This window comes from Miniopterus schreibersii, assembly GCF_964146895.1.
Source record: "Miniopterus schreibersii genome assembly, chromosome: 2".
In the NCBI taxonomy this organism is placed as follows: Eukaryota; Metazoa; Chordata; class Mammalia; order Chiroptera; family Miniopteridae; genus Miniopterus; species Miniopterus schreibersii.
This window is the reverse complement of record NC_138102.1, coordinates 162,218,054-162,234,348: the sequence shown is the minus strand read 5'-3', so window position 1 is coordinate 162,234,348 and position 16,295 is coordinate 162,218,054. Positions and strand designations below refer to the sequence as shown.

Below are 16,295 nucleotides of genomic sequence, written 5' to 3'. Positions count from 1 at the left end.
TCTTAGATAGATGTACTCACTCCCATAGAGCCTGAAATTCTGCTTTTAGAGTCATACCTTTGAGTTTTAGCAGAAAATAATTGTTTAGCAGAAACAATTATTCACGAAAGGGGAGGGAGGGGGCACAACCTAAGTGTGTTAAAATTCCCTATTGTTTCAACCCAGCAATTACTGCATGGAAGGAGTCGTATTCTTGTTTATTCGGACAGAAAAAGCCTGAAATCTATTGGGCTAAGGCATTGTCTTCCTTGGAATCCCTCTGAGAATATGTACAAACCTGTTGTAGACAATAGCTGTAGTAGAGGCAGTTATATAGAAAGGGCTAGCACCCAGACTTGGTAGCCAGACTCTCTGGGTCCAAATTTTTACTTTGTTCATAGTGCCTGTATAACCTTTGGAAAGTTATTAACTTCTCTCTGCTTCATGTTTCTTATCTGCAAAATGGGGTTAACAAATGTACTTAGCTCATAGGGTTATTATGATGATTAAATGAGCTAATATACTAAACACACTTAGAACAGTGCCTTGCTTTTAGCAAGTGCTACAGGAGTCTTTACAATTATTAATATTTTTTGGGGAAAATTTGTTTTTCTCAAATTGTTCTTTTTAAAGGCAATTGGGAATTAACTGTAGCACATCCAGGGCAAATTTTGCTGAAAAGGATGTATTTGAGCCCAAGGTGTCTTCCCTACCCTCTGAATGTGGTCAGCATGAGTGTGTCTTTTCAGTAGGGTGCTCTGACAGCCTAAGGTCCACCTGAGGACAGTGCATAGCCTCTCAGAGGAAGCTGAGTGAGGGGGAGGAGATATTAGAAAGACCCTTGTTTTTATTAACAATTTTGTCAGGGTCTCTAACCCCTAGTGGTCGTTCCTCTTATTATTGTTCCTTTGTGGGTGATGTAGACAGTGTTTTACCTAAGTGGTTGGGGATGATCCAGTGTTGGTGACATTTTGATTGCTGTTTGTAGGAGCTGGAACTTTAGAGAAAGCCCAAGGTTCAAGTCCCATCTGTGACATCTATCTCTGTGCCTCTTTATGACTATTATTATTTTTTATTTATATTTACTTATTTATTGAAAATTTATCTTTATTATTGAAAGGATTACAGAGGTCCCCCCTTTCCCCCCTTTGATCCCCTCTATTATTATTATATTTTTTTTTTCACCTGCGTTTTATCAAAGATTTATTTGAATATGTTCCAGATAGTTAATGTATGAATAAGTTTATGACATAATATGAATTCAATACATTTGTACAGGCTCATAGCAAAGACTGTGTAGAAGAGTGTAGTTTTAGTGTTTCAATTTGCCTTGAATTGTTTAAAACTGGAGTGAAGTTTCTGAACACACCTAGGAAGATGGACACAATACGGAGGTCAAACTCTGTTTTTAGCACAACTATGGTTAATACTTTTTAAAAACAAACTTTTATCGATTTTAGAGAGAGAGGAAAGGAGAGGGAGAAAAAGAAACATCAGTTGGCTGCCTCCCCTAGGCACCCCGACTGGGGATCGAACCCATAACCTGTGTATGTGCCCTGCCCAGGAACTGAACCCCCAACCTTTTGGTGCCTGGGACAACACTCAACCAGCTGAGCCACACATGCCAGGGCATACCTTTGCGACTCTTGATAAATCATATAATGTCTTGGAGCTGCAATTTTTTGCTTCCAAAACGGGCCTATCTCCCAGAGAGTGGTGCTAATCAAATGTGATGATATGTGTGACAGCACCCTGTAAGCTGTAACGGGGGGATGGATATGAGTGGTTATTATTAGTGGCTCCTTTCGTGTCCCTGTTCTCAGCAAGCGGCCGGAATGTTAGCAGCACCTGTGTGCTGTCATCGCTTGGCTGTTGATGCTATTCAGAGGCTTTACTCTAAGCCCGTGACGGGCCCCTGTGCTCCAGCTTCTCTCGCAGGGGAGAGGGTGTACGCACGTCGCAGGACGGGGTCAGGGGACTAACACTGAAGCTCTGTTCTCATAAAACAAGGAAACTTCACAGCGTTCAGAAGGAGTGTCTCTCCCTCCTTCAGTTTGTAAATCACACAATATTAACAGGAAACTTTTGGGAATCATGAGCTTTTTTTGGTGTACCATTAATCTGATAGTCAATAAAAACACTTTCAGAAACTGAGAGAATTAGAGGTTGGTCAGGGTGGAATGAATGCTATAAATCAAGATTACCTGAAGGGGATATGAGAGATAAGGGATTAAGCCAAGTGAAGAGATAACAAGGGGAAATATCCAAGAGCCTGGACAAATTTACCAACAGCTAGGAGCGGATTTCTGAATGCTATTTAAAAAATCACTCTGATGGAAACATTTTCATATAATAATCATGAAATTTTGCATACAGGCACACTGTGGTGACTTTTGGTTTCATTGGATTCCAGTGTTGCAAGAAAAAAAAAAGGAAAGAGTTGTCCCTGTCAGTTGTGGACAGAATAAGATGGGGTCAGACCTGTGCTCTCTGGGTCACAGAAAACAATCTCAAATCCCTTGCCTTTCAGGTCTCCATCATGGACAGAAATAGAGCACAGAAGGTGCTTATTAGGAAAGGCTTCATTTTCCCAATCTTTCACAACTGAAAAATGGAGCAAATGAGTGGCTGAGTACAGACCCTTGGCACCGAGTGACTGGGGGTAAATGGAACACGGCAGGGACACAGAACCTTGCCCACCACTGAGCATATTCCCTGGTAAATACAGCAGAGACTCAGCAGGCTTCTGCAAACAACGCATCCCTTTAAGTTAATTGGTGTTATATAGAAGCTGAAATGCTCCGCTTATTTACAAAGCTACAGATTTATGTAAAGCAAAACCAATTACACTTAATGCCTAAACTATTCCAGGTGCTCAATGATAATGTTGCTAGGCACTAGAGGAGAAACTGCTGTGTGAATGCATCCCGTTCGGAGCAGAAGCAGGTCTAGTTACTGCAATTTAGCTAATCACGAGTGTCAAGCCCAACGTGAGAATGCTAAGCTCTTTCAGTGTTTGCTTTGGGTCCACTTTATAATTCTGTAGATCTCTTTTTATCTCTAAAGACGAGTGAAAGCATAATGAGCACCTTTTTCTATTATGATGTAGAAACTAAGAGAGTAAGGCACATTTTTTTGGAGGGAAAAACAACACAATAAGACAGATCCTTTTTCTAATGGTGAGAGAGACTGTTAGAGCTTCTCCCTTGTCCTGAAGTGAGGTGTTTAAAGTTTTCTTGATCTTTCGGGTGTTCGTTAAACTCAAATTGCAAACTTGGCATTTAACCTTTTGCAGCAAAGAAAGCGTCTAAGGCATATCAGGGGTTGGCCTCACTGTTTTGTCAGAGAACAAATGCTACAAAGAGAAGGATTCGAAGAAGTTACAGGGCAAGAACTGATGTCTGTAAGAGCTAATTTTTTTTTTTTTTCACTTGTCCTCAAAAAAAGCCAATGAACAAATTAGAGTTTGAGTAAGAGAAACACCTGGTGCTTTACAGCTGCTCTTTTGCAATTAAAAATGCATATCATACCTAATCAAGATGAATAAATCTCTTATACTACAGATCTAAAATAATTTAGGCATACACAAGGGGGGGTGTTTAATTGCAGAATCATTTGCAATCAGCTGACAAACCCACCTATCCTATCTAACATGAACTGTCCTGGAAAGCAGTGGTGCTCAAACTTTAGGGAGCTTACGAATAATTTGGGTGTGTTTGTTCAAACTACTGACTCCTGGAAAAAGATTGGGGTTAAGGCAATCTGTGGTAGGGGCCAAAATGTTCACCTGAAGCAGGTGGCCTTCCATCAAACTTTGACAAAGATATGGCATGTTAGTTTTACTTACTTTTTTAGAAAATAACTTTCCACATTTTTTGCTCATACAGGAAAAATCTTGTTTGGAAGACAGTTTTCTGAATGTGTTTGAATTGGTAACAGTGGTGACCCAAAGATGTCATTTGGGTTAGGGGATCACTTAAGCATCTCTATTTCATTTGACTACTCTGCTCTCATTTAACCTTCTTTAATTCCCTTCTTTCCTTTAGTATCAGTAATTCCATCATTTACACTTATTTTACAACTTCTTCAGCATGTGGATATTTGCTCTTCGTTAAGGTCCTCTATTTTAGTAACATTGCTTTTCAATTCTGAGAAAATTTCCTTAGTTCATTTCTTGATAGTGTAACATCAAGATCAAATATAGTAAAATCATAAGAAGATTTACTATTTGTTCAGACATTGATACTATAAGATCACAATGCCCAGCATATAATAAGTGCTCAATAAATATATTAAAAGGAAGACTATAACATACTGTTATTTTGATTCTAATGGCACATTAGAACTCCAAAAAATACCACATGTTGCTTTTAATGGCCTAACCATTGTAAACAGTTGTAAAATATTGTGATGTATAGAAAACTGTCATTTTGTTGTAATCACCTAGATTTTGAAATTACTTTATTAATTCTAATGCATAGCATATAAGTGCAAAAGCATACTAGTTTATTAGTGTCATAATTAGTTTTTGTAAATATAGCACACAAATAGTATTCATAAAGCCACTCCCATACACATCAGTGCAAACTAAAATGCATAAAGCGTTCAGATGAAGAAAACAATGAATACTTTGCTCATAAGACGGGTGAAGTCAAATATAGTTTCATAGGGCTGTCTCCCAAAGATCAATACTTGAAGAAAATTCCTGCGTACTGCCATAAAATTTCAGAGACTTTTCATGGAGGAGAAGTGTTTCTTCAAGATGACTTCCACTGATGTTCTGGACATTAAAATGATTTAGATTACAATATCTGAAAAAGAAAGAAAGCAAGCCTTTTTTAGGACCAGATGTAGATGACTTGATAAATCATTTGCTTTCCTCCTGCGCTTGTCTACCTTTTATTACGGGCCCATAGATACTGGCACAACAGTGATGATTATTTAAGAGCCCTGCTCACCCAAACACCAGGAGGTTTAGTGCATATGAAGGTGTCTCATGAGTACCTTTAGATGGTGCTGTTTCACAGCATGCAGTGAGAAAGTGAAGTCTCCAATCCTGTCAACTTCACAGATTTCATGGTGGCCAGGACTCAGGAAAGGTGTACCAGACGCAGTGGGGATTTGTAAAGTTGGTGCTGAGACTATGTGGAGAACATCATTGTCGAAGAAGAAATCCATGAATATATTTCTAGAATGTGTACCCTCTACCTTGACCCAAGAAAAACCTGGTTTTCCTGAGTGTCTTCTAAGTGCCAAGTATCATGCTAGGGCACTATGTACTACACCCACCCCGACTTATTGAATTCTACAGCCCTGGAAAGATGGAATCATCCCATTTCACAGGTAGGGAAACTGAAGTTCTACGAGGTGAGATAACTTGCTTAAGGTTCATGTGAATAGTAGTTGGCAGAAGCTGGGTTTGGAATCAGAGCTCACTTACCACTTGGAATCCTGGCCTTTTCCCTCTATGGAATGCTGCCTCTAAAGACAAACTATTTTCTTAAACACTTTTGAGTAAGCCTCAGGACAATAGGAATCTCAGACTGCTTTAGTCACTGCTTATTCCTAGTGCCTTGGCCAGTTCCTGGTACACAGTAGATATCCAATATACATTTGTCGAATGAACAAATAAATATGGCTTTTAAGTTCAATTTTATCAAGAACATATTAGTTTCTGGGCTCAGACATCTATTTTTGACTTGTGGAGGTTTCCAAACCTCCTTTTCCTTCTCAATATATTGCTAAAAATAACTGTAAAAGAAGAACATGCATGAATAACTGGTCATTTGTATCTGACTTGTGTCGCTTTCAATTACTGTTACAGGTTATGCACAAAAGAGTACTGGGATCATTGACAAAATAAGTGCAATGATAGATATCAACTTGATAAGATGTGTTTTACAACATTGAAGAGCAAGAAGGATTGTTATAAAGCTAACACCCTTTTGCCACCTCCCCCCAGAAACATCCACAATTTTTATTTATTTATTTATTTATTTATTTATTTATTTATTTATTTATTTATTTATTTATTTAGAAGTATGTTTTTATTGATTTCAGAGAGAGGAAGGGAGAGGGAGAGAAAGAGAGAAACATCAGTGATGAGAGAGGGTCATTGATTGGCTGCCTCCTGCACACTCCCTGCTGGGGATCGAGCTCACAACCTGGGCATGTGCCCTGACTGGGAATCAAACTGTGATCTTGTGGAAGCTTAACAGGGAGCCACGCAGGCCGGGCTTTAATACCTTTTAATATTGGCATCCAGTGAGGGATATGTATTTATATTAAGTACTAGGGAGATGGTTATCTAATACTTTTTGTCAAGAAAATTACATTTTTTTCTGCCTATTTATTTTACTTACAACCTGGAGAGCCTTAGGTATGACATGTCACTATTGCCCTATTTCAGATTTGATTGAGGAGGACTCTATACAAAGTCAGGGAGCTCTTGTGTTTTTGTTTGTTGTTTTTTTGTACAAATAAAAAGTAAGTCTGGCCTGACATTCATGGCTAATTCCTAATTGTACTCAGGTGATCTGTCACTCCCTGACAAGATTAGGATGGTTTTAGAATTTATGCCAGGATTGCATCACACTAATATAAACTTGGTGGGGGTTGGGGGTGCCTTCTAGTGCTAACACAGACCTAATGACACCTGTATATTGAGGAGGATGCTATTTCATAATTAATCCACTATCATCAAGATCCTGGGGACAAGAATAGCTTGGGACTGTCCTGTTCTTGATAGATGTGCCACTGTTATCTGGCTCTGAACACCTTTGGGTTTGGTAAAAATTGGATTGTGATTGGATGTGTACTTTGAACAAACACTATCTGACTCATAAATAATATGTTTCAATAATGCTGTCCCTGTGACACCTGTGTTTTCTCCTGTTTCTTTGTATACTTGCTGTTTGTTAGTATTTGACAATAACAATCAGTATAGAAATAAATCAGAATCATGCACTCCTCCCTGAGGTCACTGATTTTCCCACCTTAAATTCCATACGGTTTCTTGTCTAACTCTTCTGAGTTAGCCCATTTGATCCCAATGGGCAAGAGATTCCCAAGGCAATGTGTGCCTTTGCTCTAGTAGTTGGTTCTAGCTACTTAATCTCTGTAGGCAAATTTTCCAGACTCTCCTTTCTACTATATGAGAAGAAATTCTTTTCCTGGGGAGTGGCTGATTAGCATATGATGGTGGTTGTAGTTACTTTAACTGAAGGGACTGGTTTCTGGTTTCTTGCCTACCTAACATAGTTAAGGAGTTGTGTATGTGTGTGTGTCTGTGTATGTGAGAGAGAGAGAGAGAAAAAGAGAGAGAGAGAGAGAGAGAGAGAGAGAGAGAGCAGGTAGAGGGCTCTTCTATGGAATTTAGAAGCAGCTGAATATAGGAGAAAGTGTATGGGCTTTAGAGACAAACAAACTTGGGTCTAAACTTATTCAATTTACTTATCTAATTCTTACTTTAGTTTTAAAAAATTATTGATTTTAGAGAGAGAGAGAGACAGAGACATTGATTTGTTGTTCCACTATTTATGCATTCATTTTTTGACTCTTGTGTGTGCCCCAACCAGAGATCAACCCTTAAACCTTGGTGTATCAAGACAGTGCTCTAGCCAACTGAGCTACTGGGCCAGGGCTCTGACTTTGGTTTGTTAAATACAGTGGAGCAGGAAGGTGGTAAAGATTACACGAGGCTAATTGTGTGTACCTAGCGTGCTAAGACACAGCAGTGCTCAGCATATGTAAAATGAATTTTTTCCCTTCTTGCTTGTCTTATCCCCTATTTTCCCCCCTTCCCCTAAAAAGCAGGCAGAAAAAGAGAAAAGAGAGTATACAGGAGATAAATAAGATTTAGTAAGAATCAGATTCATTTCTAAATAAACACTGTATTATCACTTAGTCCCTTCTCATCTTTGGTTTCTCCAATTCTGGTGCTTTGTGCATTTTTATTCTTGCCTCCTCTACATCCCACTCCACCATCTCTCACTTCTTTATACTAACAACTCATCTGCTTGACAACCACAGAGGAAGAATCACACATATTTTAATTTGAGCACTAGATGTTAGCTTCATGCAGACTAGTGTTTTTCTTTTATCAATTCTTTTTTTCTAGTTCCTGGGACAAGGCTTAGTATGTTGGTTGAATGAATAAATGACTGAGTAAGTCCCTGAGCTAGTAGCTTCTGCTTTTTCTGGTTGCAGTGCTAGTTCTACCTGAACTCAGCTCCTAACCATGGTCGTCTTGGTCACACCTCAGCACGAGTCTAGAAGAATAAAAAGTAGGAAGGAGGGAGCATAAGGCAAAGTGTGAGGCCATTATTATTAATACTGCCAACTCTCTGAGTACTTACTCATGCTCACAACTTTATGCCACAATTGCTATTCTTATTGTTTCCATTTTACAAATGAAAAAACTGAGGGTTAGCAGGGCCGAACAGCTGGCTGAACTTAGTACAGCTAAGTGGTGGGACTGAATTCAGCTGGGCTGACTCTAGAGATTGCCTTTTAAACTACTGCAAAAAAAGACAAGGGTCAAATCTTACAGTGGGAGAAAAAGCGAAAATTGAGAAATAGTACAGGCTTGTGAGAACTGGCAGATGGGCACCAGCTCTGTGTTTGGAGGCAATGGATGGAGGGGAAAGAGCCCGTGCTTCAGCTTCAGTTTTTGTTGCTGACTCTATTTTTACTACAAAGCTGAGGACATTCTTGCTGGATCCTTCTGCAAGACTCTGATTTTCTAATTTTATTTTCAACCTAAGAATGAAATAGACATTTTAGGGAAATTATACATTGTGGAGGGTCAATTTGATAACATACATTTTGGATGGTAAGAAGTGATAAAACTCACGTAGCCATTAAGACTTTTTTTCATTTGATTTATGCCTCTTTATTTATTTTAATTAAATTTATTGCGGTTTCATTTATTGGAGCTAATAAAATTACATATGTGCAAATGTAAAATTCTGTGATACATCCTCTGTATGATTTTGTCATTCATCTTGCCTCTCTCGTATGCTGGAACATAAGCGTAGGTAGCACTCTGCATTACTGACTTACTGACATTTTATCCTTTTAGTTGACTATAGTACCTATCACATGACTGATGTTCCAAAAGAAACTTATTAGGTGAGTAAAAGAATGATGTAGGCAAGGGAGAAGTGGCAATGGATGGGATAAACACAACTAAAGAGGAAGCGAATGGAGGGAACTGAGAAAAATGAAGATCTGTTTTGTTCCCACCATGTGGCAGATATTATGCTTGACCCTTTATTAAAATTTATCTCCCCAAAGCCCATAAGTGGTTGGTATTATTGTCTTTATTTTTACATGTGTGAAAACAGAGGCTCAGAGAGGTTAGGCAGTTTGCTCAAAAGCACACAGCCATCCAAGAATATGTCAGAGAGAAAGAGAGACAGAGAGACGGAGAGAGGGGAAGAGGTGCACTGGCAATGGCTGGATGGTAGACAAAACATATTAAGCCATTAAATGGTCTCAGGTGACTGGCTAAATGATTTTGCCCAGTTTGTTATTGACCTTGAAATGGTCACTGCTGATTTAAAGGCCAGAATGGAATAGAAATCTTAAGCATCATTAGATTTCTAGCTATTTATTTAATGATATTTGCTTTTAATGATAATGATTCATTCATTTTATTACCAATATGGTTATTTCTAATTCTAAACTGGTACTACGTAACGGAGAAAAAAAGCTTGCTTTAGAAGCAAGTAAAGCACTGTTTTTATTATAAGGATCGGTGAAAAAAGTGAAGTCTAAATGGAAATTTCTGGCTCTGAATAATCTGTTAAATTTCTCTAATATGCTAACTTGTCATGGCATGCAGGGTTCCTGTTGGCTCAGTGATGGTTCCCAGGTCAATATTTCATGAACTCAGAAATTGTTCATCTTACCACACACACACTTGCCTTTGTGAAATACTCCAGAATCCCAGGGCGTTCAACAACGTTAATGATGCCAAGAAGAAGAAGAAGCTCTCTAAATCGCCTTTGTTTAATGTGTTTGGAAACCAATTGCCTGTTTGGAATAAGTGTAATTGTTATTCAACAGCAGAATTGTACGTTTCTGTGAATATTTTATCATTCCCCGATTCATAGAGCTTGGCTTGCTTCAATAATATCTACAAAGCAAAAAAGCCTCATCTGAAACTCATTGTCAAAATTTATTTAATTCTGTAAATAACAGTAAAATGACAAGCAGGGCACCCAAGGTCAGAAAAACTTAATTTGCATAACACAGTGTAGGTGTCAGAAGAACTGGGCTGTAAGAGTAACCCTGATTACCCTATTAATTTGCAGGAACCGTGTTTGTCTTATTAATTTCTAGTATGTAGAACAGTGGCCGGCTCATAGGGATTGTTTAGTAAATACACATTAAATGAATGACAAATATTTGCCTTGACCAGGTAGTCTGTGTTGCATATGCTCATTGTGAGCTTAGTGAGCTAATACGTATAGATGCCAGATGTTACATTATTTTGACAACTTAGATAAATCTAGCATTACCTTAATTATAATATTTGTCAAATTACTTGCAGTCTGGTTGACAGGAAGATGTTTTCTTGAACTGATGAGTAATTCCTTCCATTTAATACTTCTAAATACTTCCTTCTGGTGTTGAACAGGCATATATGAAACTATTATATAAGTATAGGTGAAAGTATTTAGGATTCAAGGTAACTATTTTTACTTTGCTCCTAAATTTTGACTTTTGCTTTGGATCTTTGCTATAACTCTCTCTCTCATTCTATGTCCAAATCTCTATCTCTATCCCTGTATCTCTACCTATCTACCTATCTCTGTCATCTCTCTCTCTAGCTATACTCATATCTGTATCGTTTATTTATATCTCTATGTCTATCATTATCTATATCTGTGTATCATCTCTATCTCTAGCTATACCCATATCTGTATCATCTATTTATATCTATCTCTATCATTATCTATATCTGTATATCATCTCTCTCTAGCTATACCCATATCTGTATCATCTATTTATATCTATCTCTATCATTATCTATATCTGTATATCATCTCTCTCTAGCTATACCCATATCTGTATCATCTATTTATATCTATCTCTATCATTATCTATATCTGTATATCATCTCTGTCTCTACACACACTCAATTTCTCTTCAGTGAGTTTTGAGATATTATTCAACACCGCATCAACACATTATTTAACAATGTATTATATTATATATTCAACAGTTATTTTTATGTGATGCTTTTAAAACAGCAATGGGATCTTAGTATTAACAAATATATTACAAATATGTAGTATTTCAGAATGTTTAAAAGGGTGTTTAAAAGGCAAAATCTCTCTTCAGAGAGAGAACTTCAATTGAGTTCTGCACGTGCAGAGTATTTCCAAATAATGTTATGCATTATGAGAACAGAAATAGATCATCTTTGAAAAGTCAGATGCCGAGATTTCTGGCTTTTTTTTTTTTTTTTTTTTTAATAGGAGCAGCTCCTGCAATGGGTTGTGAAGAGGGTGTAGGATCAGAGCAATCAGTCTATATGCCAATAGACTTGATTTTCAGTGCCATCTTTGGCACATGGACTGTGGGTTGCTTCCTGAACTAGAAAATGGTTCTTGGCCTCTCCCTTGACAGTGCATACTTTTAAATGGGATTTGAATTAAATGCTCTGTTCAAGGTTGATAGTCAGCAAGTGCATAAGTATGACAGTTGTGATTAATTGTGCCACTTCCCATTTAAAGCTGTTTCTCCTCTGTCATTTAACTTCTCAATGACTATTATTATGGATCAACCATGAACGTTAGCTTTTGTCCATTATAATCTTGGACCTATAAATGAAATGCGGTATTGAGTTTAAAGCTATTTTGTAAGTTCTACTTTCCCATTTTATTAATTTGTGTTCCATTACAATAAAAATTTATGGTTTTATTGCTATATTGACATGATGCCTTCATCTGATATTCAGGAGCAGTTTCAATGAATGTTTCCCTCTGTGTCTGGCTATTGAATATTTTGTAGCCCTCTAAATGTGTGTGTGTGTGTGTGTAGAAATTAAACATTTTATTGCACTTAAATGGGGAGAGTTGGGGGTGGAAGTCAAGATAAGCTGAGATAACACCACACATATTTTCAGAAAGAACTAATCCATCCTGCTAAGCCTATTTAAACAGTCCTATTTTCTTATTTCTCTTGAATTAATATCCCAATCATATTTCTGCCCTTTCCATTTCACATCAGCACTTTGCATGTCATATGATTATATCATTTTATCACTGTGTTTCTCTGGCTAGAGTAAGAGGAGTTTTCACAGAGTATGCGATGCCTCAGAATTAACATGACACTAATTCTTCCTGGAGCATGAATTTTGGTCTATGGTAAGTAATTGAAAAGACTGTCTTTATAACAAAGTAAGATGAGAGAAAAGAATATAAATTCTGTAAGATCTTTAAAGGTAAAACATAATATTTCTAAGAAATTGTGCAATTACAGCAAATACTAGCCTATTGGGAGGCAGCACCAGATTTCCCTGGGCATGCCAGTGTGCTTGTGTCTGTCATTGGGGGTACTGTGGTGGGCACAGACGAGAAGCACTGTGACTTGGTATTATGGGCATGTGGGGTGACAGAAGGATGACTAATTAGAAAGGTTAGAGAAAAGACAATGGAAATTTGTGAGTAACGCAAAATAGTCTATGAATGGAGTTATTTAAAAATAAGAAGAAAGATTGCCATATCACCTATTCAAATGCCTGAAAACACTCTTATATTCCTCCTTAAGTATCATTTTTAGAGTTTAGCTTTCTTCCTAATGCTAATCTTCATGCTAGCACTATATTTTTTGCCTTATTTAGCTATAATTTAACAGTCTCTGTGTAGCTAATTTACATGATAAGCTTCATGGTAAAGAGCACCCTCACCTGAATTGATAGTGAGGAACAAACATTAGCATCAAGTTGGAAAGAAAGATTCTTTATAAAACCTAACATTTGCTCTATTTATATAGAGATCTAGCTACACAAAGCGATAGCATTGGGTATACAAAGCTATAGAAAGAGCATGGGCTTTGGCGTCAGAGAGACTTTTGATGTCAAACATTGTCTCTATTAATGTAACAATTTTGTTGGGCATTTGTCTAACTCTACCACTTTAGCCTCGATTTCTGTTCTCTAAAATGACAGCAATAGCCCTCTCACCAGCTGGTATGAGAAGTAAAAGAGATAATAGATGTCAACAGTTGGACACAGAAGAAGCACTCCATAAACATTACATTACCTCCTCCCCATCCTGACTTTTAAGGTAGCTCATCCAAAGTCATGTAGCCTGAGCTTGATCTTGGCCCATTTCCTGTCAGATATTTCTTCATGTTCTGTGTGCTACTTTTTTTCTTTTTATCATTATCCCAGGACGGGTTGTAAAATGTTCCATTTAACATTGTCAGTTGACTCAGCTCTTAGGTACTATAATTTTATTTTAGTAGCTTATAAACTTTTATTGTCATAATTCACATTTGTGCCATTTTTCACCTGACATTTCTAGTAGCTGATTGAAATCATGAGTATCCTTGCAAAGGAGATAGAGAGAACACTTTAGGTCTAGAATGGAACTAACTAAACTTCTCCAAATCTTAGGTTGGGTGGATAGGAAGGTTAACAACATGAGAAAGAATGTGCCACATAAAGAGTCTGGGGAACAGTAAGTGACATTTGTTAATACTCACAATGAACCCTAAACACTTTAATGCTATAACCAGCTAGTGAATAATGAGTTTAGATCATTGAGGTAATGTAACACACAAAATATTTGGACTTATTCAGAAGTCCCCCAAATATTTCTTGTTCAGCTAGAGTTATTTGTTCATTTTAAAAGAAACCCAAAACTAATTCAAAAGAATATATACACCCTGTGTTCACTGCAGTGTTATTTACAATAGCCAAGATTTGGAAGCAGCCCAAGTGCCCATCAGTAGATGAGTGGATAAAAAATTGTGGTACATTTATACATATAACTTTTATGACTTCCCCCAAATTTAACTACAGTTGGCCCTTGGAATCCATAGTGACTGCTTCATGACCCCTGCAGACACCAAAACCAGTGGATGCTCAAATCCTTTATATAAAATGACATACAATTACACATACAGTAAGCCCACTGCATTCTTGGATTCCTAATTGTGGGTCAAAAGTACTATTTTTAATCCACAGTTAGTAGAATCTGCTGATGCAAAACCAACAAATAGAAAGGGCCAACTGTGTTTATTGAAAAAAATCATGTATTAGTGGACCAGTGCAGTTCACACCTGTGACTTTCAAGGATCAACTGTAGTTGGTCAAAGCGGAAATAAAACCCACAATTACACAGTATTTAGAAAATGAGGAAATTGTATTTACAAATTGAGGAGTACACACACACACACACACACACACACACACACACACACACACACACACCCCAAGAGTCCGAAAATGGAGTCACTTGCCTCAGGACAGCAAACCAAGACCTAATTGTGGTTTTAAACTCTCCTAGGAATTTGACCTTTAACCAGTCCATCAGCAGTTTCCTGACCAGCACTAGGTAATCTGCATGGTACATTCCTGCTCTTCCCCCAAAGGAAGGTGACTTTGTCTGAAATAATCCTTTCTTTTCTTTTGCTAATAACTTGCTTGTCACACCCTTTTCTGCCTGTGAAAGTCTTCTGTTTTGAACACCTTCTCAGAGTTCCTTTTTTCCCCTGCTAGATGGGATGCTGCTTGATTCATGAATCATTGAGTAAAGCCAATTAGATCTTCAAATTTACTCAGTTGAGGTTTGTTTTTTAACAGATTGAAAATAAATGAACTAGATATTAAACATTAAAAAAAGTAGAAAACAAATAAAACAAGTCTAAGGGAAGTAAAATGAAAGGAAATAAAGAGTAGAGAATACACATATTAAAGTATATTAGATTTAATAGTGTTATCTGTGGAAGTGGGGGATCTCCTTCCCCTCTGGGTGCTGGGGGTCGGGTTCTTACAATATCTTGAGGAAAAGAACTTCTTAAGACTCACACGGGAGAATGAGTGATTTTTATTTGCGTGGAGTTACATCCCTGGGTTTCAAAAGTCCCATTTCCCTAAACTAGTCCTGGAAAAGGTGCTGCTGGGGATTCGGCAGAGTTAAAAGCAAAGCCAGTGGCCAGAGTCTCTATTCCGTGGTGGAGTTAAGTCTGGCATACCATCGGGCAAGTCACAGTCCATTAGTTCCTTATGTGAGGGGTCCCCATGGTGGTGAACCCAGGGGAGCACACGCCTGCCACAGGAGAGCCAGGAGCACAAGCAAGCAAGAGAGCAAGCAGGAGCTAGAGCGCCTTTGTTCGGGAGCTTAAATATCAAATCTCCCCACTCCTGCAGTGGCCACGCCCATTCTGGCCAGTGGCCTGCTCCCAGGCGTGACTGACAGATACTCACCTTTCCTGCCTCATCCAGACCTCCCTGGGCACGGGCCTGTTCTTTCTTTGCCCAGTCCCTTCCCCCAGGATCTGCAGGGAACAGACCTTTCTAGCACAAATGGCATGCCTATCTCATCCAGCCTTCCCTTTGCTCTTTTCCTGTTAATTAGTTAATAACTGGGTTCATTACAATGGCATCATTAGTTTTAAGAGCCAATTCATTACAGGAAAAAATGCAACAACAAAAAACCTTGACAGCCTGGTCAGAACACAAAAAAAATCAGAGAAGATAACAATGTTTAGTTATGAATATTCTATATTAGTGCAAAAAATCTTATATAGAAATGGGATAATTACCAAGGCAAAGAGTAATTGCCAAAATTGAACTAAGAAGAAATGAAAAATCTTAATGGCAAGAAATAGTGGGGGAAAATTACAAAGAATTATCTTCAAAATAGACATTAAGTCCTAAATGCATCTTTCAGTTTTCATGGAAGAAATGCATCTTTCCAGAGTGTAGTATTGATGCTATCAAGTATTATTTATTTCTTGTAATTTAATAATTAAAAATCTATTAATTAAATATACTATATAATGTCAGGAGCAGTAAGAAAATCAAAAGGTTATCTCAAGAGCTGTTTAAGAAACATTCAATAGAATTTAACCTGATTTGTTTAAATCTCAGAAAACAAGAAATATAAATTTTCTTATGCTAAAGAACATCCTTTAAAATTATCTTTCTAAATCTACAAATATGCTTAATAGAAAAATAAGAGAGATTCATATTAAGATCATGAGCAAGATAACATGTGATTGTCTTCTGGTGTTAACATAGCTCTGGAAGTTCTGTGTCCTGATAGATACAAAACATAGGAGTTAATATTGGA

The 16,295-nt window shown here is 37.6% G+C and overlaps 1 protein-coding gene across 1 annotated transcript in view; it reads right to left on the bottom strand.

The window, feature by feature from the left end:
* Nucleotides 1-4,642: 4,642 nt before the first annotated feature.
* The window catches only part of SLC15A5 (solute carrier family 15 member 5), a gene marked incomplete at both ends in the record, with an annotated part of 73,907 nt that continues 62,254 nt past the window's right edge, over nt 4,643-16,295 (bottom strand). The window contains 2 exons of the mRNA XM_081127804.1: nt 4,643-4,790; nt 9,903-10,017. Coding sequence (XP_080983930.1) covers nt 4,643-4,790; nt 9,903-10,017 — 263 coding nt within the window. The remainder of the gene's footprint in view (nt 4,791-9,902; nt 10,018-16,295) is intronic.